Source organism: Protopterus annectens, chromosome 1.part2 (assembly GCF_019279795.1).
Source record: "Protopterus annectens isolate FY-2018-M chromosome 1.part2, PAN1.0, whole genome shotgun sequence".
Lineage (NCBI taxonomy): Eukaryota > Metazoa > Chordata > Ceratodontiformes > Protopteridae > Protopterus > Protopterus annectens.
In genome coordinates this window covers 1,220,729,990-1,220,752,671 of record NC_056727.1, presented here as the reverse complement: position 1 = coordinate 1,220,752,671, position 22,682 = coordinate 1,220,729,990, and the positions used below count along the sequence as shown (strand labels likewise).

At 43.3% G+C, this 22,682-nt stretch overlaps 1 protein-coding gene across 2 annotated transcripts in view; it reads left to right on the top strand.

Annotated features, from left to right (window-relative positions):
* Positions 1-22,682, top strand: part of MACO1 (macoilin 1) — a 1,116,587-nt gene that overhangs the window by 617,298 nt on the left and 476,607 nt on the right. For both annotated transcript variants that reach the window (XM_044060081.1, XM_044060080.1), the window contains exon 8: positions 20,953-21,135. In XM_044060081.1, coding sequence (XP_043916016.1) covers positions 20,953-21,135 — 183 coding nt within the window. The remainder of the gene's footprint in view (positions 1-20,952; positions 21,136-22,682) is intronic.

The window sequence follows — 22,682 nt, the reverse complement described above, 5'->3', positions numbered from 1 at the left end:
CCCAGGGGATCAGATCTCACTCTACCAGGGCTGCATCTACTTCTGCAGCTTTTCTCAGAGGTGTTCCTGCCAGGGATATTCTAGAAGCTGCTACCTGGAGTTCTGTACATACTTTCACCAGGCATTATCATTTACCAATTTTCTCTAAATACAGAGCTGGCTTTGCCACTGCTGTCTTGCAGGGCCTTATAGCTGGTCCTAATGCTGTATAAACTCCTCCTCCCAACCATATCTTTGGGAATCTACCCAACTGTAATGACTGCAACAGTGAAACATGAACATAGAACAATTGTGTACACTTACCATAAATGTAGATGTTCGAGTGTATTCACTGTTGCAATCCTGGTTACCCTCCCTCCAGCCCCTTAATTTTTCTCTGGCTATACCTCAGCTTTCTTTTACTATGCTTAAGCCTTTTTGGTGTATTTGCTTTTGGTTGGAGGTATATTGTTGTGTTTTTAATTTTATTTGCTCCCCATTAGGGGGTCACCTGACATCTGCGGTAAGAAAAACTGATGTAATGGCGTCAGATGCATGTTTTATACCTCTGACGTCATGGAAGAAGGGACAGCAACTGACGTAGGACCCAAGACTTTGTTAATCAGGCCAACTGAGGGCAACCTACCAGCAGATTACCCAAATGTAATGACTGCAACAGTGAGTACACTCCAACATCTACATTTATGGTAAGTGTACACAACTGTACTTTATCAGTTTCACTTGTATCATCTTCCCTTGAACCACTACCAGCCAACCCACTGTTACGGTTAGAGATAAACACTTCAGTCTCCTGGCAGATCAAAGTACAATTTTTATTGTAGAAAAGTCATGTGTGTGGGAGACAGTACTCAGGAAGTCATGTCTCCCCGAAGAAAGGATTCTTGCAACACTATATAGAAATTCCAAGTTTAGTAAAAGATGCATTTCATACTTATCTGTATTTTGTCCCAATAAAGAATACAATCTATATTTTGTCCCAATAAGGAATACATTTCCTTTTTGCTCTATGGCTTACAGGAAACAGTGACTCATGCTCAAGAAAACAAAACTTGCCAAGCTTCTTACTCAGTATTTTCCATGACTTCAGGATACCTTTTGCAATCACATTCATCTGCCTAACACACACACACACACACACACACACACACACACACACACACACACACACACACACACACACACACACACACACACTTTAACCCTTTTACCTCTAAACCCTAACCCCCCACCCCAAACTTACCTTGATCCTCAGGAAGAAAAATATTTTGAAGACAGCTATGCAGCAGCTTCAGTCTTACCTGCCTCTCAATATTCCCTGATTGATGGGATAATCATTTTCCGCAAACTATCCCCAATTTTTAATACTTTTACTTTCTGCCACAATTTTGACAGGAGCAACTCTTCCTGCTGTTATGGCTTGTTTAATAGTGTAGATCTTAGCTGTTTTCTTATTACCAGGTTTAGAGCAGTCACAGTGTACCCTATCAATTAACAAATTGTTCTGTGGAACACCAGTTTCTTATGCGTATCTTCATAAAATTAGTACATTCCAGTTTGTCTTGTAAAAGCAGAAAATCTCAGGTTTTCTGTATACTCTTCTTGAGAAGTCTCATGGTCAGCCAGGCTTTTCATTTATTCCTTTGTTTTGCAAGTTTTAGGTCATCTGAATAACTAAAGCTGCTTTTTTTCCCCAGACTTTTGTTGTTTGACTAAATATTCCTTCAGTGTTTTTATTTTAAATATCGGAGTAAATTTGACTTATGTAGATTGCTGGAAGCCATCTCTTGTACCAGAGGTGAAACTTGAACCACATTTTTGTTGAACAGCTGCAGGATTCTTCCAAAGGAGGGTTTTCTGTTCTTTTTCTGGTTAATTTTCTGTTACCTTTGCCAGTTGTCATCTTTGCAGACATCCAGGCAGTATAATTACTAGATAGTAAGTGAATTTTATCCGATGTAGTAGCTTTTAAGGGGCTCTCTTGCAGTTTTACACTTGGATAGCTTTAATCAGTCTGATCATTGTGCAGCCATCTTGGAAGCCCCCTGTCCCTTTATTTTTCAGTCATTAAAGAGCAAAAAAAAAACTCATGATAAAATGTCATACTCTGTCAGTTTTCATTTTTTTTCTACATATGGGCTTAGTTCTGAACATAGGAACTAACTCAGACATTACTACAGCTCACGATAGCCAAAAACTCTCAAGCCTAACCCTTACCCACAGTGCTCCTCCCAGTTACTTCAGATCAAATTTGTCACTGTCTGATACACTCATTTGCCATTGCTCTCGAGCTAAATGTTTTTGATATATAAAATTCGTACTAATTCTAAACTTTATAACTCTACTGCCTTCATTCCTAAGTCTTTGAACTTGTACCCTGCTTACTTTCTGTACACCTCTGTGTATTCTTACCTGTCATTGTTGATAGTTTCATCCTTCTACTTTCCCTTAATGTTAAAAGAAAAAAAAAATCTGTTTAGTTGAGTGTTTGTGAGAACTTTATTCCTGTGTGTGTGTGGAGCACATAGCTGGTCTGTTTATACGCCACAGTTAATCAAGATTATGGCTGACAAACCTGAAGTTCCTTATGGCTTCAAAAGATGCCAGAAATGCGGGCACAAGATTCCTATGTCCATTTCTCATTATGTGTTTATTGCCTGGGCCCTGTTCACCTTCAAGAAGACTGTGCCATATGTCATGGTTTCAATCACAGGGCACTAGTGGAAAGAAACAAAATAGTATTGAAGGGTATGATTCCATCAGCCTTCAGTGAGGCTATATTTGGCTTAGAAATGGCCAAGAGCAAGACCGAGGAGTCTTCCCTTCCTCTTCCTCCACTAAAACATTAAAGTCAGAAAAAGAGAAGTCTGGTGCCTTCTACTCTTTCAGCACAGTCTTCAAAACGTTCAGGGTCTTTGGTTTCCTTAGAATCCTTGAAACTGACATACTCCATAAAAAATTTCAGTCCCGAAGGGACCTATGGAACCAAGACTGTCTGATCAGACTGCGTCTTCAGCACCTAAAATGTCAGTGAAGGAGCATCCTGAATCTTCCACATCAGAATTATCGGTGCGGTCATCTTCCTCATTGCTGATTACCTCTGCACCGAGTGACCATTTTGAGGAGCCATCCATTGTGATTCTTCCGAGAACTTCATATTCTTCCTGTATTGACCCCTTTCCAGGAAGGTTGCCTTCGTTTTTTTGGAAAGGCCAAAATCACTCTCCATCCTTTCTACCCGTTCCACCAAAGGCTTAACTGAGGATGATGTGGAGAGAAATTTCCTTGGAATCCAACAAGGAACCTATATCCATTAAGCCTATGTTAAAGTTGAAAGCTGTCAATGTGTAGGGTTTACAATAGGTCATATATAAGTATATATAACAGTTATACATTATATTTTATTCATTTTATTTGTTTTATCTTAATTATTTCTAGTTTTGATGTTATTTATCTATGGTAATATATTTTTGAACATGTTTTACAAATAATATATATATAACACTTTATATATATATTTTATATTATGCAGCATTTTTATGTTTGCCCTTTTAAGACATAATTGTTTTGAACCTGTGAGTTCATTAATTAATTGTATATAAGCTGAGGGATTATTCCCTGATGTTGTCTGATGAAGTTGCATTCTGTGACGAAAACGTGTGGTACTGAGAATTTACTTGCGTTAATAAAACTGTGTTTGGATCTTTACATTTGGATATTCATTGGCGCCTTATCTCCTCCGGTGTTGGTTCTTTGGTTTTTGGTTTCTCATACCAGCATTTTCTTCCGCACAGTTTGTTGATGATGTGGAGAGGCTGCTGAGTAAGATACTCTGGATGAGATGATTGTCAGGTACCTCTTTAGCTCCAGCCCCCATGGGTGTATGAGGCGAGCCTTCCTTTCCCCTCCAGTTTTTCCTCCTCTGACTTTATTTGAAGCCTGAGTTTTCAGCTCTGAGCCCCACCTGGCACTGACTACATCAGTTCTGGAGATATTCCTGTCCTCGGAACTGGTTCTGCCTGAGGTCTTTGGTCCATTCGGATCCAGAGACCTGTCAGAACCATATCCGTTGGAGTGAAAGTTGACTTGTATTTTATCGGAGACTCCTTTGCACCTTGGCACCTCTGCACGGATCAGCTCGGCCCTGGCTTCAGTCTTGGGAGCTGTATCTTTGGAGTGGGGAGTGACCATGCTTCCGGGTTCCCTTCCATCTTCTGTGGTGTCAGCTTTCGAGGCAGTGGAGAGAGCCTTGACTGCTGCAGTCAGTCTGCCCCTTCCACTTTGTAGCAAACATCTTTCCCCCTCGAGCTATGGTATTCAACCCACACTCCAACTGAGTCAGCGGGTGCCAAAACCACAGGAGTACCAGACAATTCTTTCCTCTTCTGATACCTTCCCAGATCATCTCACTGAGGAGGTCCCTAAGAAGAGAAAGTGTAAGAGGAAGTGCTTGGATTCCCTAGAGGAATCTGTCACCGAAGACACTGACTTTGATGAAGGGGGGATCTCCAAGGTCACCCCCTGATGTCACCTTTAGAGACATCCTGGAAATATTAAAACAGTGGGGTGACTGGAAGTCCCAAAGTCCCTCTTCCGAGGAGTCAGTGTACCTGCAGGCTTTCGGCACTCGACCATCTACCTGTTCTTTGACTCCACCCGCTGATGAGGTCATTCATTTGATCTCTTAGCGAGTGCGGAAGTCCACTGATGATATTAAACCTATTCCCAGGAGACCAGACAAAATTCTGTCCATATCTGAAGACAGTTCTGGGCCAAAGGGTTAGCCGTTGATGCCATGGTTGCGGTGGCAGCCACAAAGAAGGAACTGACCAAGGAGAGTTCTTCTGTCTATCCACCCAGTAGAGAGTCTCTGGTGATGGATAGATTTGGAAAGCAGGTCTATGCATCATCCACTTTTGCCTTAAGGTTTTTGAATTTTTTGGCACATTTTACCAGACTACAAAGGGATCTGGTCAAGGAGTTATTGGATACCCTGGCAGGAGCCGTTTCCGAGGAGGTCCAAGAAAGGTTGCTTCCCAGTTGGCTACCCTGGAGAGTGTGTGTAATTCATCCATGAGGTTTTTGCTGCTCATGCAGCCAAAGGGACCACCAGAGTGGCAGGTTCAGGCGTTACCATTAGGAGATACACCTGGATGCGCCTGTGTGACTTTGTGGAGCCATTTAAGTCTTCATTTGTCAATGCACCCTTTGACGGATCATCCCTGTTTGGCCCAAAAATTAAGGAAACATTATCCAGGTGAGAAAGATGGCAAGACCTTTTCTGTTGTGGGCATAAGTTTTTCCACTTCTCAACGATCCTTTTCCAGGAATCCAAAAGGTAGTGGGAAAATGTGGTTCAAATAGTCCCAAAGACCTTTTCAAGATGCACGTGGAGGTAATTCCCCCAGGGGCAGAGGGGGGAACTTTAATGGAAGACTCCATCCATGCTGCAGAGGTGGCCCACAGAATCAGGCTTTCAGAGATTTTCTCTGGTAAACCCTCCCAGCACTCCTGAAAGGAGGCCCGATTGTCTGCCTCATGAAGCAGTTGGGGGGACGCTTATCCCTGCATCAAAACACCTGACTACAAATAACCATTGGATATTTTAGTGCAGAGGATCATATCCAAAGGCTGTACGATCCCCTTTTCCCTTCCTTTCGTATACAAGAAAATCCCTGATCCTCCCAGTCAGAGGGATCAAGTAGATCCAGAAATTCAAAAACTGCGAGAAAAGTCATCCAAGACATCCCACCAGACCAGACTGAGTTCAGAATTTACTCAAGATTCTTTTTAGTGCCCAAAAAGACAGGGGACTGGGGATCAATTTTGGATCCAAGTGTTCTGAACAAATCAGTTCGCCAGACCAAATTCCAGGTGGTCACTGTAGAGTCCATTCTTTCCCTTTTGGAAAAGGACGAATTTATGTGCTCAGTAGATCTTCAGGATGCGTATTAGCATATAAAAATGGTCAAACTATCAGACGTTTCCTCCGCTTCCGGCTGGCAGCCAGTTATCAGTTCAGAGTTTTGCCCTTTGGTCACCACAGCCCCCAGGGTGTTCACCAAATGTATGGCAGTAGTATCAGCTCACTTGAGACTGTAGGGATTCAGAGTGTTTCTGTATCTAGACAACTGGCTCATTACTGCTCCAACCAGGCATCAATTGATAGAAGCAAGAGACCATGTAATTCACATTTGTTATCTGGGAATAACTGTAAATTAAAAAAAATAAATAAAAATTGACCCCAACTCAGAATTTAGAATTCATAGGGGAGCTTCTAAGTACTCGAACTTTCCATAGCCTCTCTTCCCCCTGTGAGATTACAGAATATCAGAGTTAAGGTCCAGAAAATCAGTAGCAGCAAAGTACTTGCAAGTCTAGTCCTACAAGCATTAGGATCCATGGCAGCAATGATAACTCTAGTTTCTTTAGCAAGATATCACATGAGAATACTACAGTGGCTGCTAGCATCTCAATGGTCAGTGTTGCACCAACCCGTGTTGGACCTGATTTTGATCACCACTCTTTGCAGAAAAGATTTAACTTGGTGCATACATTTCCAAAGATATTCTTCTAGGCAACCCCTTTTTCCCTTCACAACCCATAGCCATAGTGGCCATGGATGCCTCTCAGATGGGATTGGGGGGGGGATATTATGTGGGCAAGACTGTTCAAGGCACTTGGTCCCCACCAGAGGCCAGCTTGCATATGAGTGCCCTAGAGCCTAAGGGCAGTGCTTTTAGCGTTGCAAGCCTTTCAAACTGTTGTTCCTTTAGGAACAGTTGCAGTCAATCCAACCAGACAGTTTATCAGTAGTTTGGTACATCAACAAATGGTTAAGACTTGGTTCCTCTCCATCTAGAAGCTAAGTGTGGCAGTTGATCTCTTCCAGCTGCTTTCTATTAGCAATGCATGTTCCAGGGATTTCCAGTGTGATAGCAGACAAACTGAGCACATGTATTTTCCTGCCTCATGAGTGGCGTCTCAGTCCAAACGTGAGAGGCCAGCCGTGCTGCAATCCTCGTTGCACCTTATTGTTCTCGACAGATATGTTCCTCTTTCTCTGGTCTTATCTGATTCAACAGAATTGGATTCCAGAGAGATTACTCCATCTGAACATTATGAACTTCATGTCTTGCCAGTCTTTCTTCGTCTTTTGCAGTACGTCATATCCACTTGGCCTGTCATAAGCCAGCTGCTCGTAACTCTATGCTAGTAAATGGAAGAGGCTTACTCTTTGGGCTCGACAACAATATTGATCCCTTTTCAGCAACCATTAATAAAAATCAGAATTTTTAACTTTACTTTTGAAGGCAGGTGCTTCCCAGTCTACCATAAACATCTAGTTAGCACCTATTTCTAATTTCCATAATGGTTTTGAAGACTCCTCCGTGGCTTCTCATAAGCTTTGCAAAGCCTTCTTAAAAGGAATGCTTGTGCTAAAACCCCCTTACAAAGATCTTACCCCACCTTGGGATCTAAACTTAGTGTTACAAACTGTTGTTCATCCTCCCTTTGAATCATCAGTTGAATGTGATTTAAATTTTTTATCCTGGAAAACTGTATTCTTAGTGACAATGACTTCTGCCAGAAAGATTTCAGAAGTACAAGCCTTATGTAGATCTCCTTACCTGATTTCCATAAAGATAGTTTCATTGAGAACCAGTACTTCCTTTTTGTCTGAAGCAGTGTCAGAGGCCAATATCAATCAGACTATTGATCTACTAGCATTTTTTTCCAGTTTTGCTAATAAGGGTGAATACTACTTACATTTATTAAATGCCCACAAACAATTATGTTTTTATCTGCACAGAACTAAGAATTTAAGAAAATCTTTTCATATACAAGACCTGGTCAGTCAGTGAGAAGAGTATAGCCAGATGGCTCAAAAAATGTTTCTTACATCTATAACAAAAAGAACATTAGTTTGCATAAGTCTTTAAAGGCATATTCTACAAGAGCTGTAGCTACTTCAGCGGTTTTTCAATCTAGAACTAATGTGTTTATTTGTGCAGCAGCAACTTGAGATTTTCATACTTTTATTACTCATTACAAACTGGATCTGGTCTCCAGGGGAAGAGCGTCATTTGGTTCAGTACTCCTCAGGAATATCCTTCCTTGAGACCTCCAAACATCTACGTTAGCTGGTGACTCTGTCCCATATGGCGAGGATAAAATGAAAATTAACTTTATCTGATGTCATGTATTCGCCATAACATTCCATCTGTGTTGTCCATTTTCATTTATCCTTGACTCCCCTCCCTCTTTCCCCCTGCCCTTGACGTTTTTGGTGGAACAGCTAATGGACATATGTCACTAGTGATATTGTATGGTTCCAGATATGGACTTCTACAAAGGCTTTTAGGTTTTTCACCATCTGTTTTTCTGCAAACTCTACCTGAGATAATTGAGAGAAGCATTGTGGGTAAGGGTTTGGCTCAGAGTTTTTGGCTACAGCGAGCTGTTCAAGAGTTTTTGGTTACAGCGAGCTGTAGTAATGTACAAGTCTGTTCTCATGTTCTGATTAGAGTTAATATGTCGAGGATAAATGAAAATGGACAACACAGATGGAACATTATGGTGAGTATCTAAGTTTTTTGTGCGCCTTGGAGAGTGACATCAAGTGTTCATAAAATGTAAACTTCTTAATTGGTAGCTGTAGTGTGCTTACAGATTGTAAATGTTTTGGTCTGTAGTGCTTATTAGTTACCTGTCACACCTTTGCCTTAAGGCAAAACTATCAAATGGACCCATATATTTTCTGACCAGTTCTGCCCTGTTTTGTAAGAGTTTTAGAAACACATTTAGGTCAATAACTTCAGGAATACATCAGCATCAGTATCAGTGATATGCTGATATAGCAGCATGGCTTCAGAAAAGGTTTTATTGCTGTACTGTTTATAACTAAAAAGGTTTACAGGAACCTGAGTAGAAGCTAGCTCACAGGAGTGCTTTGAGGATGTAGTGTAGGTTCATACAGTGAGCCACACCCTTCTGCATTACATCTTTGAGGCAGTCTACATCAGCAGCAAGAAAATTGCATAGTGTCACAACTCAGTCTATTCAGTGAAAGATGAGTGCAGGCATTATAAAAGCATCTGTTTAGTACATTACTATTTTCTTTACATTATTTGGTTTCTTGTGGTAATACTGACAAGCTTAACAGTACTCTGGTCTCACTGGGATCACTGTAGTATAAGCAGAGCTTTCCCCATCAGATGCGCCAGCTGCTATGCTACAATCCTCAAAACTTTTAAAAATGCAGTGCAGTTCCAGCATGAAAAGTGCAAATTTCAAGGATTGCTGTTATACACAGCATTTTTGCAGAGTTATCCACCCTAACCTGGGGGTTGCTCTGCCCCAACTCCCGTGCAGACTGTATACACAGACTCCAAGGTCGTTGCCCCTCTGAGCAGGGTGGAGTACACCATGACAACCACAAGCTCAGAGTTGGTATGTATTCTGCAGTTGCAAATTCAGCTTTCTAATAAGACTGCAAGATTGTACTGGCCCTTGAGGTGGAGAAAATTACTAATCACTTTCCAAAAAACAAAAACAGTGATTTGCATAACTGCCAAAAGTTCCATTTCATGAGCATAGTAAAAGTCCTAAAGCATTTCATTTCATGTTCAGGTTACCACAGTCCATTGTCACTCATTGCCCTCCAACATTCTTACAAAATCTATTACTTGCAAGTAAATTGGGGTTCTAAAAGCATTCCCATAATGCTGTCACTGTTAGAGCAGCATTAGCAAGTTATCAACAAATTTGAGTATGGCCACCTCATGACTTTCTTGGTCTTATGGAAAAAGTTGCAGATCTTACATAGTGACATCTCCAAATTCATGTTTCTGTACAAGTAAATAAAAACAAAGGGTGGGAGGATGGCATAGTAGTTAAGGTATTTACCTTGCAGACACAAGGTGCAGGGTTTGATTTTCACATGGGGTAATTGGCTAGGCTTAAAATGGCCCACAAGGGCAGTTAGCCTAGTACTAATCTATGAAACTATGAACAGTATAATGTCATAAACAGTGTATGTTATGCAGATCTAAATCTTTGCTGCTTGCACTCCTGTTCAAGCTCAACTTCTTAGATTGCTTTTCCTTACTAGCAAAGGAGTTTAATAAAGCATCTCATGCAAGTGTTTCAAGGTTTTCCAAAAACAGCTTGAAGGATCCTGGAGCACAAACCGATAAATGTATGGTCAGTCAAGCACCCCCTCACTCAGTTTTTGGAGAATACTCCAGTAGACCAGTTTTCTTGCTTAGAAAAATGTTTCATCCTTGTCCGATGGAATTGCTGATGTCCTGTTCTGCTGTTGCAGTATTCTTTACATGAGGGAGATTGACTGCCAAGCGACCCAACGTCCCAGTGTACAAAAGACTTTAGTGCCAAGGGTGCATGGTACGTCACATGTAGGCTGCTGTCAGATGTAGGCCATAAAAGTGACATGCACGCACCATTCTCAGAACTACTTTGCTGCCAGACAGAACGAATCTTCCATATGTACAGGCTGCTCGTTGAAGAATTTTCACTTTTAACGTCTCGTGTAAGTGCCTTGTTGAGGAATCCTTTATACTGTTTGGTTGTGAATAGAGTTTAATGTCATCCAAGAAGGGCAAATGCCAATGTGCATGTCAGATTCTACATAAGGACAACTACCAACAGTGCCATTTTTGTCTTGGGCCTACCCATGAGCATAAGGCTTGCCCAGTTTGCCAATTCTTTGTCCCCAAAACCTTAAGAAGGCTGAATTCTCTTTCCATCTACTTAGAAGGGTCCCTGAGGGTTGGAGGTTGAGTTGTTGAAGCAGAAGGCCAGGAAAGCTAGGCCGTATGCTTCGGCTACACCTCCAGTGCCAGGTGTCTCTCCAGAGACTATTGCTAGTCTAGAGATATGAGCAGGGCCATCGTCTGATCCACAGACTGAACCTGTAACAGAGGTCACCTTGGAGCAGGATATCAGGACGTCCTTGGAGGTGCTGCAGGCATCCAGTATGGATGTCCAAGAGGAACCCAGACTTGTAATTACTGAAGGTCCTAAGGGGATCCTGACCATCCTAGTTAGGGAGGAAGTGGACTCATCGTAATAGAGTGTAGGCCTACATAGAGTTGATATTTCTAGCAAAAAGAAACAAAAGGTTAAACTTGTTTCTCCACCCTGTGATCCTTCGGATTGGTAGGCTTTCTCACAGAGCACTTTTAATGCTCTCATGTCCCTTAGACCCCCTCCAGGATTTACTGTACCTAACTATCCCTGGACTGCTTCACCTCCAAAAAGAGGGTCTGCGAAGAAACCTATTCAGAAGAGGAACAATTTTCTAATGATGAATCTCACTGACCTACTCAACACAGATCCCCACCCCACTGGATTATGCTTCCCCGGAAGAAGACTCTTGTGGGGCTAATTCACCAGCAGAAGAAATTTCCTTTAGTGACACCTTGACCAAGATGCAGGAGCAATTCAAGTGGGAAGGCACTGAAATGTCAGATGTTCAAAAATGATGCTATGACTTACTGCAGCTAGACACCCCCAATCCCTCAGCTGTCCCCCCTTATCCTTCCTGCATTCTTCGATGTATTTGCATCTTCAAGCAAAACTCCAGATTCACAGCCTCCAGCACCCAAGAAAACAGATTTTTAAGGTGCCTGCAGACTAAGTTTTTGTTCAGAGCATCCTTGGCTGACCCATCTGTCATTGCTGTGGCTTCAGACAAGCCCTCTAGGTTTCCTCCCTCAACCTCCTTTCTTCCTTCTGACAAGGACAGTGGACATTTGGAGAGACTGGGGAAAAAGTGTATACATCCGCCACCCTTGCCTTTAGGTCAAGCGACTACCAAACCCACATGACAAAATATTCTTTAGAGCTTTTGTCTGTTATTTTAAATAATTTTATTTACCTGATTCTGAGAATAAATTTCTGGCTACATCCTTGTGGGATGCAAACCTCTCAGGTCACCCACTACTGAATAAAATGTAGGTATGAATGTTCTTCGTGTTTCACTGTTGCATTCATCACACTTGGGTTATCTGCCTGCAGGTAGCCCTCAGTCTGCCCGAATACCAGAGACTTGGTATTTCTGCGTATGTTCCTGTCGCTCCAGGACTGATGTCAGGTCGTCAGAGGTATAAAAACAAGCAGCGGACGCCAATACAACAGTCGTTCTTGCCGAGGAGCACGAAGCAGAAGCAGTTCGCAAGTGCCGGTCAGTCGCTACCTGAATTTTCGTTTACAAATTGAATAATCCTGAAGTCTTCTAAAGCCAAGTCTTGCCTGTGGAAAGCAAGTACCACACAGAGATTTTCATTCTTACTACGTCACCTGTTTAAGCCTAGACCATGACATACCTCGCTGTCAGTTTTGTGCCTTGTTCAACGCCCGAAGTATTCGTCGCCGGGCTCTCATTGTCACTAAATTCTTTTGCTCTCGATCTCCGTATTCCGAAATGGCTTCGGTAAGCCATCCGACTACAGATATTCCGCAAAAACATAAGGATAAAGACCGAGACAGACCGCATAGGTCCGAAGCTGCCAACGATGCTTCCATTAAGCTAGTCGCCAGTTGGCCGGTACTCTGAGGCGCTTTCGCAGCCCCTGATGCCCGCTTCAATGGATTAGCAGGCCTCTACCGAGACCCATTCGGAGTCCGGTATGCCACGAGACTCTGCTTCGACTATGGAACCTGCAGATGTCTCTACTTTGGATGGGTCCGGAACCGCTGTGCAGGCACCGGCTGCTGAGGCAATTCTTCGCACTACCAATGTTCAACTCAGACTTCTTTTTTTATCTAAAACTACCAAGTTTCTTAGGCCAAGAGTATGTGCTACATCTAGAAAACCAACGACCAAAGCACATGCACCTGCTCCCATGCCACAACGACAAATGCTTAGATTGGCAGAAGACCTTATTATGCTGATTAGGGGAAGTCAGCCTTCCCCTGCTAAGAGGAAAAGAGACCAGGCCCCTGCAGCTTCAACAGACTTACATACTTTGAGAGCATTTCTACTGGGAATGCCAAGACTATCCTCAGTCCAAAAAGAGACTCAGAATTTCTAGATTTGCCACAGCACAGGCCTTTAGCAATACCCACAGTCCTGGAATTTGTTGATGTTTTTATGGAATCCAGTCTTACTCCTGATACTTTACCTCCTGCCCCTAGGAAACCAGACTGGTACTACAGAGTACCTGATACTCAAATTCCTTTTCATGAATCCTACTGCTGACCCAGAAATAATTTTGCAGGGGCCTAAAGGTGTCAAGGCAACTACAGCCAAGAATCCCACCCCTTCGGACAGGGATTCCAGAGCTTTGGACAGATGGGGTAAGAAGGTATATACCTCTGCAACTCTTGCTATTAGGGCATTGAATTGTCAGATGTTCATCGTGTTACACTGCTACAGTAATTACACTTGGGTTATCCTGCTGTCAGGTGGTCCCTCAGTTGGCCCGAGTTCCAAAGTCTTGGTCTGGCGTCAGTTGCTGTCGCTTCTTCCCTGACGTCAGTGCGCCAGCGGTATATAAGATGCAGCTGACGCCATTTTCTTAAGTCTTTCTTGCCACGCGGTGCCCAAAGCAAAAGCAGTTCGCAAGTGCCGGTTGGCCGACTGCTGAGATTTTCATTCCGAATCCAGAACCGAAGTCTTCTACAAAGCTAAGTACCCCGTTGGGGAAACTTTTCTCGCCTCAGACCGATGTCAGTAAAAGTTAATAATTGTATTTCTTGTGGGAAGCAAATACCTCATAAGGATTTCCATTCTTATTGTATCCCATGCCTAGGCCCAGACCACGACATCACAGGTTGTCTGTTTTGTGCTAGGTTTAACAAGTGCACTATTAAATGTCCGTTTGATTTTGCACTACATTATTTTGGCAGAAAATTCAATTACACCATGCCATTGGAACAACCGACGACCGGAATGTACAAAAAGCGCAAAGATAAGGACAGGCATCCGAGGCCCAAAACTGATGACAAAGGCTCTTCTAGGCCAGTCACCAGTTCTCTGGTTTTCAGCGAGGCACCTTCGCAGCCCCTGACGACTGCTGCTTTGGAACCACAGGCCGCCTCTGACTCACACGTTGAGATGGCTGGGCCTTCGGATACACCAGATTTACGGCCTACCGAGACTAACCCTTCAGAGGAATCCGGAGTAGCTGAGCAGCCCCTTTTAAAACAAAGAAACAACTTCAACATTCCCCAGGACAGGCCTCCATGCCTAAGAAACAGATGCTCAAAATGGCCGAAGACCTAATTACTCTGATCAGGGGGTCCCACCCTCCACCTGATAAAAGGCCTAGACAGGATACAGACTGACTCATCCGACCAGATGTCCATCTCTTCCGATTCATCCTCACACCAAGGATACTCTTTACCCCCTTATGAGGATTCTGATGCTGAGGAATCAATTTCTTCAGCCTCTCCACCAGAGGACTACACCTTTGGGGAAACCTTACATACCATGAGGGAGCATTTCCATTGGGAGGGCCAGGATTAATCAGAATCCAAGAAAAGGCTCAGAAATTTCCTTTTATTACCTCAACACAGACCCCTTGCTATTCCGCATCCTAATCCTGTCTGTTAGAAGACAATCCAGGCCTCCTCAAACTAAGACAAAAAAGTGTGGGAAGAGACCACAATCATTTAAGACTCAACAAGCCCCAGCACAAAAACTGCTCTTTCCCAACAGGCCAGAGTCCATTTGACTATTTGGACCCCAAATCACCCCCACCCCTTTCCTTTCTCTTTTAAGTCCAACTTGAGAAATCATTACTCAAGACTCTCATGATTTCCCTCGTAAAAATGGGTATTTCGTGGTTTGAAAGTCTCTACCTCATTTCAGGGGCATTCCCCAACCACCCAAAGAACAACTTCCACTGTTTCTGCAAGTGGTACAAAACCTGTTGGATCAAGGCGCCATTCAACATGTCCCTATTCATCAAAGGCAAAAGGTTTTATTCCAGGATGTTTCTAGTTTCAAGGAAAGAAGGCCCCTGGAGACCCATCTTGGATCACAGGAGATTACTAAGCTATCACCCACAGGTCATTTTAAGCCTAGCCATTTCATTCCAGAAAGTACCATAGAAATGCTAGTCAGTACCCAAGATTGTGTTTAGTGATGACTGCTCATGTCCAGTAGGGTTGTGGGCTCTATCCTCGGTAAGAATTAATGGTGCTCCATCCACTCGTCCAAGTTCCACTTGAACAGTGTCAGAGTTGCTCTGTTTCAACTGAATTGATAGCCTGTTCCAAAGACATGTAAATTTCTGGGAAATCTGTCCCTCCAGAATGTCCTATTTAAGTCACAGGCCATATTTAGGTCCCTGGAATGGGTGGACCTAGACCCTATTGATTTATGGCTATGCAACAAATTTATTAGGTTTGCATCTTGGATTGCTCTGTAGGCCAGGCACAAGTCTCCCCTAAGAAGTCTATACGATACAGAGTATAGTAATAGGAACTTTAGTCAGTCTAAGGCACATGCTGGAGTCCCTTGATTATCTTTGTTAGAAACCTCTGAGGTCTCTAATTGCTGCAGGTGCTTAGTACGGTATATGCCAAAAGGGCATTATACTCGATTATGGGCTGGATACGTGCCTAGTGTAGGGGGTTATAACTTTTGCTCTCAAGGTAATGTCTTTACTAATCATGTGTACTATGTAGAAAGCTTTACTTACTACAGTACACACATGGTGGTTGAAGTTAAGGTCACATTCAGCTTGTAGTCCCAGGTCCCTTATCACTTCATTGATACTTTAGGGTATTGTTGATTTGATAGTGAGGGGACATTGTTTGTGCCAAAGGAATGATGATGCATTTCTTTCCATTCAGTTTGAGACCTCGACTAATACACCAGTTGTTGGTCTGCATGAGACCCTCCTTGAGTATACTGGCATCATTTGGGGATTCAGTGATTGCACCTAGCTTGCAGTCGTCTGCAAACCTGGTCAGTCACAACCCCTTAGTTTTGACCTGAACTTCTGAGAAGTATATACCAAGCAGTAGGGGGCCCAGCACTGACATCTGTGGCACCCCACTGGTTACGGGTCTGCTGGTTGAAGTGGCGTCACTCACTTTGATAGTGTCCAGTTTGTGAGCCAGTTGGCAACCCATCTTACAATGTAGGCATTTACATTTAGTTTGCTAAGTTTATCAGTAATGGCTGAATGTGGTATTGTGTTGAAAGCCTTTGCCAGGTTGAGGTATGCTCTGCGCACAGATTTGCCTACGTTAATGGCCTTGGTCATATTTTCAAAGAAATCCACCAGAGTTAACAGACAGGATCTGGCCTTTACGAAGCTGAACAGGGTAAGATCCAGGATTTGGAGGTCACCTATGTCATTATGAGGTACATAGTGATACCTTCCATGCTCTTACAGATGAGGCTGGTCAGGCTTGTGGGTCTGTAATTTCCCTGGTCTGTTGCTAGGCCGCCTTTGTGGTGGGGATTAACTATTGCTGTTCTCCATGTGGTTAGGCTTTGATTGAAAAGGATTCTTAGTGGGGATGCTAATTCATGTTTTAGCCTGTTTAGAAAACTGCTTGGTATGGCATCTGGTCCCATAGAGGCTGTTTTTTTTTTTTGCTTTCGACAAGGCTTTGAGGACCTGCTCTTCACACACACACACACATAAATATATATATATATATATATATATATATATATATATATATATATAGTGGGGGGTGGGTTGGGGGAAGGTTTCTGTGGGGTCATTGTATGTGGTACTTTTGACCACTAGTTCTGTGCATGCTTGGGTCCTACCCTTTAGGTTACGTATTTAGCTGTAAAAGGCCTTATGGTCATCTTTGGCTGTGCTTGCTAAGTTTCTGTCAAAGGAGCCCTTTGAGGATTTGAAAAGTTGTCATTTGTTTGTTGAGACTGAGGGTGCATTTCCATTGTTGGGGCTTTGCCTTTGTTTTCTTGAACAGCAGATTTTTGCTTTTATTGTAAAGTTTGTTGATGCTGGATGTCCACCATGGCAGCTTGTTTTAACTTGGAGCTTAGGCTTTGATTCTTTTGGTACAGCCAAGTTTATGCACGTACGCACGTGATCGTACAGGGCTGTAGTCTAAGCTTTGGTGTAGTTACCACTTCCAGCTTGTGGTGGCGTTTGGAATGCATTTATACGTTCACCTAGGAGGGTATAGTTTGCCTTGATAGTTTTTTAGTCTGATTTCACTCTTTGAGAGTTCTGATGTTAGTGCCGGTTCAAAGGTTACTGATTTGTGGTCAGTTTTAACTGAGGGTCTGTCTGCTGCGGCAGTGTATCTGTTTGACATGTTGGTAAAGACCAGATCCAGAATGTTTGTTCCCCTTGTTGGGGTGTGGAAAATTTTTTCCAGGGCATTTAAATTAAAGTCAAGGAACTTTTGCACTAGCGAGTTAGGGGTAGCGTAGGTTTCCCAGTTAATGGTGGGATAATTGAAATCCCCCACAACCAGTGTGTTTGGTAAAATATAGATGGTCTCCAGTTTGGTCATGTAGGCTTCGTGGGCATCGTGACCCATGGAGGGGGATCTGTAACTGGCTATGACTTTCCTTCCTCAACACCTACTTAATATTACCCACCTTCAGGATGCTGACATTACAAGCTCTGTTCCCTCTGATCTTACCTTAAGCTATTATGGCCTCAGTAGTCATTAAGAACGCTTATCTTCACATTCCAGTTCATCCCATTTACAGGAATTTAAAGGTTCTCTGTAGCCTCTGGATACTTTCACAAAATGCCTTGTACCAGTTGTAGTATTCTGCATACTGCAGGGCATCCGAGTTTTCCCATACCTGGAAGATCTTTTCCAAGCAGTCAGCTCAGAGGCACTAGAGCAAAATCTCAGCCACACAATTTCCAGCATTCTTTCCCTAGGATTCACTATAAATTACCAGAAATCTGTTCTCTCTCCATCACAGGACCACATTCTCCTGGGATGCAGGATCCAAACAGACCTCATGAAGGTTTCCCTTTCCATTCAGAAAGCCCAGGAGCACAGTGCTTTCTTTCAAAGCCTCATCCTTGTCTCACACATCAGCCAGAACCTTTCTCAGAACCCTAAGCTGCATGGCATCCACCATTCCTGTGCTCCCTCTGGCAAAAGTACAGATGAAGTGGCAGTGGTTCCTAAAATTGGTGTGGACCCAACATGCACACCCACTGGAGTTCCAAATTCCTCCTCTTCCCTGCCTGAAGAGGGAAATAACCAGGTGGATTCAACAACTGTATGCCAAACCAGGCCTCCCACTTAATCCTCTTTCACCAGTACAAGCGATATATGCAGATGCCTCAGACACAGTTGGGGGAGCTCCATGAAAGCTCAAGGCACTTGGTCACCCTCTCAAAGAAAAGATCACATCAGCATAAAAGAAATGAGAGCATTGCTGCTGGCAGTCGAGGCATTTTTGTTTCTTCATTCTAGGGCCCTTAAACATTTTCACAGACAAGCCAGTCCTCTGGTATGTGAACAACTGGGGGATGGCAGGTCTTACCTCCTGTGCAGGCAAGCCCTGCAATTGTGGGAGCTGGCAGTTAAACTGCAAACACTCCTTCAGACATTTCCTCAAGCCTGAATGTATTGGCAGACACATTGAGCCAGGTCCAGAACACAACTCCACAAATAAATTCTTCGCAGGTACCTGTTCTTGGACATTGTCCACCAGTGGGGTACTCCACAAGTAGTTCTTTTTGCCTCCTCCTTGAACAGACAACTTCCTCAGTTTTGTGCCAGAGACCCACATCTCTGGTCTGGAAAGTGGGTGCACTTAGTTTTTCATGGAGAGGAACGTTTCTTTATGCATTCACTCCCCTACCTCTCATTCCAAAGGTCCTACTAAAGATGCAGCAGGACAGACCAAAAATATTGGTGACCCCCCCCCCTCCTTTTGGCCGACACAGCATTGGTTCCCTTTACTCCTGCATTTAGCCAAGTGCATCCCCACAGAGTGAACCTACTCACACAACAGAATGAACTCTCATTCACCCTCACCAGTCGATCCTGCAGTTGATGCTGTGGGTGATGAGGCCTTTATTCCTTTCAGACACCTTTTTTTCAGAGGACATGTTTGAGTACTGCAGGAGGCCAGGAGACCCAATACTAGAAAATCTTTTATTTATCCAAAAGGAAAATATTTTGTTTGGTGTCTCATGTAACCTGGACCCACTAACAGAGAAGTCCCCATGGTTCTGTCATACCTCTGTGAGTTGCTGGGTGCTGGTCTAACATATTCTTCAGTGAAAGGGCACATGTCCACTGTCTCTGCCTGTCTGCCTCTCTCACATCCTTTTGCTGCCAAACAATTCCTGAAAGGTGTCCTTCGCATGAGACCTCCCAGGAAACCAGCTCCACCCCCCCCCCCCCTGGGGTCTTAACTTTATCTTGGAAGACCTGATTTGGCCCCTTTTCAGACAGCAGCTTCTGCATCTCTAAAATACTGCTCCTGGAAAACAATGTTGCTGCTGGCAATCCCAGAAGGGTTTCTGAACTCCAGGCCCTTTGGCCTCCCCACTTTTCTTGGTGTTCCACAAGGGCAAGGTATCTCTCTGCACCTGTCCCTCCTTTATGCCTAAACTGGTAAATGAGTTGTCACTCAACCAAGCTATCCACCTTTCTACCTTTTTCTCTTCACCCCAAAACTCTGCAGAAAGTTCTGCACACACTGGACGTGTACAGACAGTTTTAAGTTTTACCTTGACAAAACCAAGAGTATTAGGAAATCAGACCAGTTGTTTCCTTTCACCCTAGAGCCTTAGGGCTTCCCGTCTCTAAACTGTTTCCAGCTCAATTTCTAAGACTATTTCCTTCTGCTGTGAGTACCGTGGAAAGAGCCTTTCTTCCATTAAGGCACACTCTACCAGAGCCATTGCCTCCTCTGGCACCTTCTTCAAAGGGTTGGACACCAATTCCATTCTAGAGGCAGCTACTTGGTTATCAGTCCATACTTTCAAGTATTACCAACTGGGCAACATCTCCAAATCCAGGGCAAGGTTCACTAGGGCCATTCTCCATGGCTTCTTAGAAAGCTCCTCTGCCCCACCTTCTCCTCCTCATGAGCTTTTGGATTCTCCTCATGTAAAGAATACTGCAACAGCAGAATAGAAGAACATGGATTAGTTGTGTAAAATCTTGCCATAACGTTAGATGTCTGTGTTGCAATATTCTGTGTCGCCCTCCATCCCCTGCACTTGTTCTTTCTTGGATGTATCTAGTTTACATACCTATTTCTCAAGTGTTCTCCCTGGGGCAATCCGTTCTAAGGATGGTGCTTGCGTGCATCACTTATGTCCAACGTCCGATAGCCTAGTGCCTAGGGTGCGTGGCATGCCACATATAAAGTCTTTTGTATACTGGCAGACGTCTGGTTACTTGGCAGGTATTCTCCCTCATGTAAAGAATACTGCAACAGAGAAGAGAGGGACTTCTAACATTATGGTAAGATTTTACACAACTAATCTTCCCTGTATTGAGAGAGTAGCGTACTGTTTAGCCCATTGTGAATAAAGTTGTCTGCAGGTGCCTCTCATTCCACAGATTGCTGTAATGATTACTCTGGATAATTCGCATTAAAATCTTCCATGCCTTGTATGATTATACATGTAGTAAATATTGTATTACTTTTTGTAATATTGTTAATTTTTTATTTCCATCTTTTGCACTTTCTGTACTGCCTTCATTGGTCTTCAGGTCATAGCTGAAAAAGGTTCATTTCAGCCATGCTGTCCTGTTGGCTGACAAGTTGAATATCTGTGTATGAAATGGAGACTATAGCAGTACTTTTTTTTAATTTGCTTCAAGTTACAAGTTTTCAAGGTGATGTAACTTGGGGCACCATAATTTCACTAGTTGTGCATTGTAACACCATAAATAGCTGTTTATTTCTTTCCTTTGATGTTTGCATTATGCCTCAGTGAATATTTTAGAAGATCACTGATTTGGTTTCTCATAGCTAATGATAATTACTTTCAGGTTACATAATGCTGTACAGATGAAACAGAAAGACAAACAAACCATCAGCCTATTAGAAAAGAAACTGAAAGCAGAGCAGGAAGCCAGAGCCTTTGTAGAAAAGCAATTAATGGAGGAGAAGAAAAGAAAGAAGCTGGAGGAAGCAACTGCTGCCCGTGCTGTTGCACTTGCTGCTGCCACCAGGTAATGGAAGATGTTGATATGGAAGTCAGTCTTTTGAAGTTATAAAACTTAAATATGAAGTCCTTTGTACATCTATTTATATCCATTTAACGTTTGTGCCTTGGTAGGATGATCTTCATGTTTCACTGTTGCAGTCATTACATTTGGGTAATCCTGCTGGCAGGTTGCCCTCAAGTCGGCCTGAATTCCAAAGTCCTGGGTCCTGCGTCGGCTGCTGTCGCCCCTTCCCTGACGTAAGGTCGTCAGGGGTATAAAAGAAGCAGCTGACACCATTTTCTTTAGTCTTTCTTGCCGCGCAGTGCCCGAAGCAAAAGCAGTTCGCAAGTGCCGGTCGGCCAACTCCTGAGATTTTCGTAGTTTCAGATCCGAAATCTTCAATAAAGATAAGTACCCCATTGGGGAAACTTTTTTCTTGCTCCAGACCGATGTCAGAAAAAGTAAATAATTGTATTTTTTGTGGAAAGCAAATACTTCATAAGGACTTTCATTCTTACTGTATTCCTTGCCTGGGTCCTGATCGCAACGTTTCTGGTTGTCGGTTTTGTGCTAGATTTAACCAGCGCACTATTAAGCGTCTGTATGATTTTGCTTTAAACTATTTTGGATGCCGGTTTAATTATCCCAAAATGTCGTCGGATAGCCGTCCGACTATTGGAGTTCAGAAAAAAACGCAAAGAAAAGGAGAGAGACAACTGAGGCCCAAAAACAATGACGAAGCTTCTCCTAAGCCAGTCACTGGTTCGCCGGTTCTCAGTGAGGCGCTTTCGCAGCCCCTGACGCCCACTACTTTAGAGTCGCAGGCCTCTACCGTCTCCCAAGTGGAGTCGGCCATGCCGCTGGAAACTTAAGGTATTGGAGCCTCTGATACTATTCCTTCAGATGGGTCCGGAGCCGCTGAGCAGGCACCGGCTTCCGAGGGTGTATTCAGATCTAAACATCTATATATTAAACAGACTTCAAAGGCAAAGACTAAAGCACCTTCAAAGACAAAGAAGCAAACTCAAGAGCCATGTGGACAGGCCTCCATGCCCAAAAAGCAGATGCTCAAAATGGCCGAAGACTTGATTACCTTGATTAGGGGTTCCCATCCCCCTCCTAATAAGAGGCCTAGGCAAGAGACCGACTATGAATCTTCATGTCAGGTTTTCATTTTTTCTGATTCCTTTTCTGATCAGGAATATTCTCTTCCCCCTTATGAGGATTCTGATGCTGAAGAAATCCATACCTTCAGCTTTTCCTCCAGAGGACTATTCTTTTGGGGAAACCTTACATACTATGAGGGAGCATTTCCACTACGAGAGCCAAGATTTTTCCGAATCTAAAAAGAGGCTCAGGGATTTTCTGTTACTACCTCAACACAAGCCACTAGCCATCCCACCTGTGTTAGGCATTGTAGATGATGTGTTTTCAGAGTCTAGTCTTACCCCTGACTCCTTACCTCCAGCTCCTGTTAAGCCTGATAGATATTATAGGGTTCCTGACTCACATAAATTCCTTTTTAAAAACCCTGCTGCAGAGCCAAAAACTATTTCTCAGGGTCCCAAAGG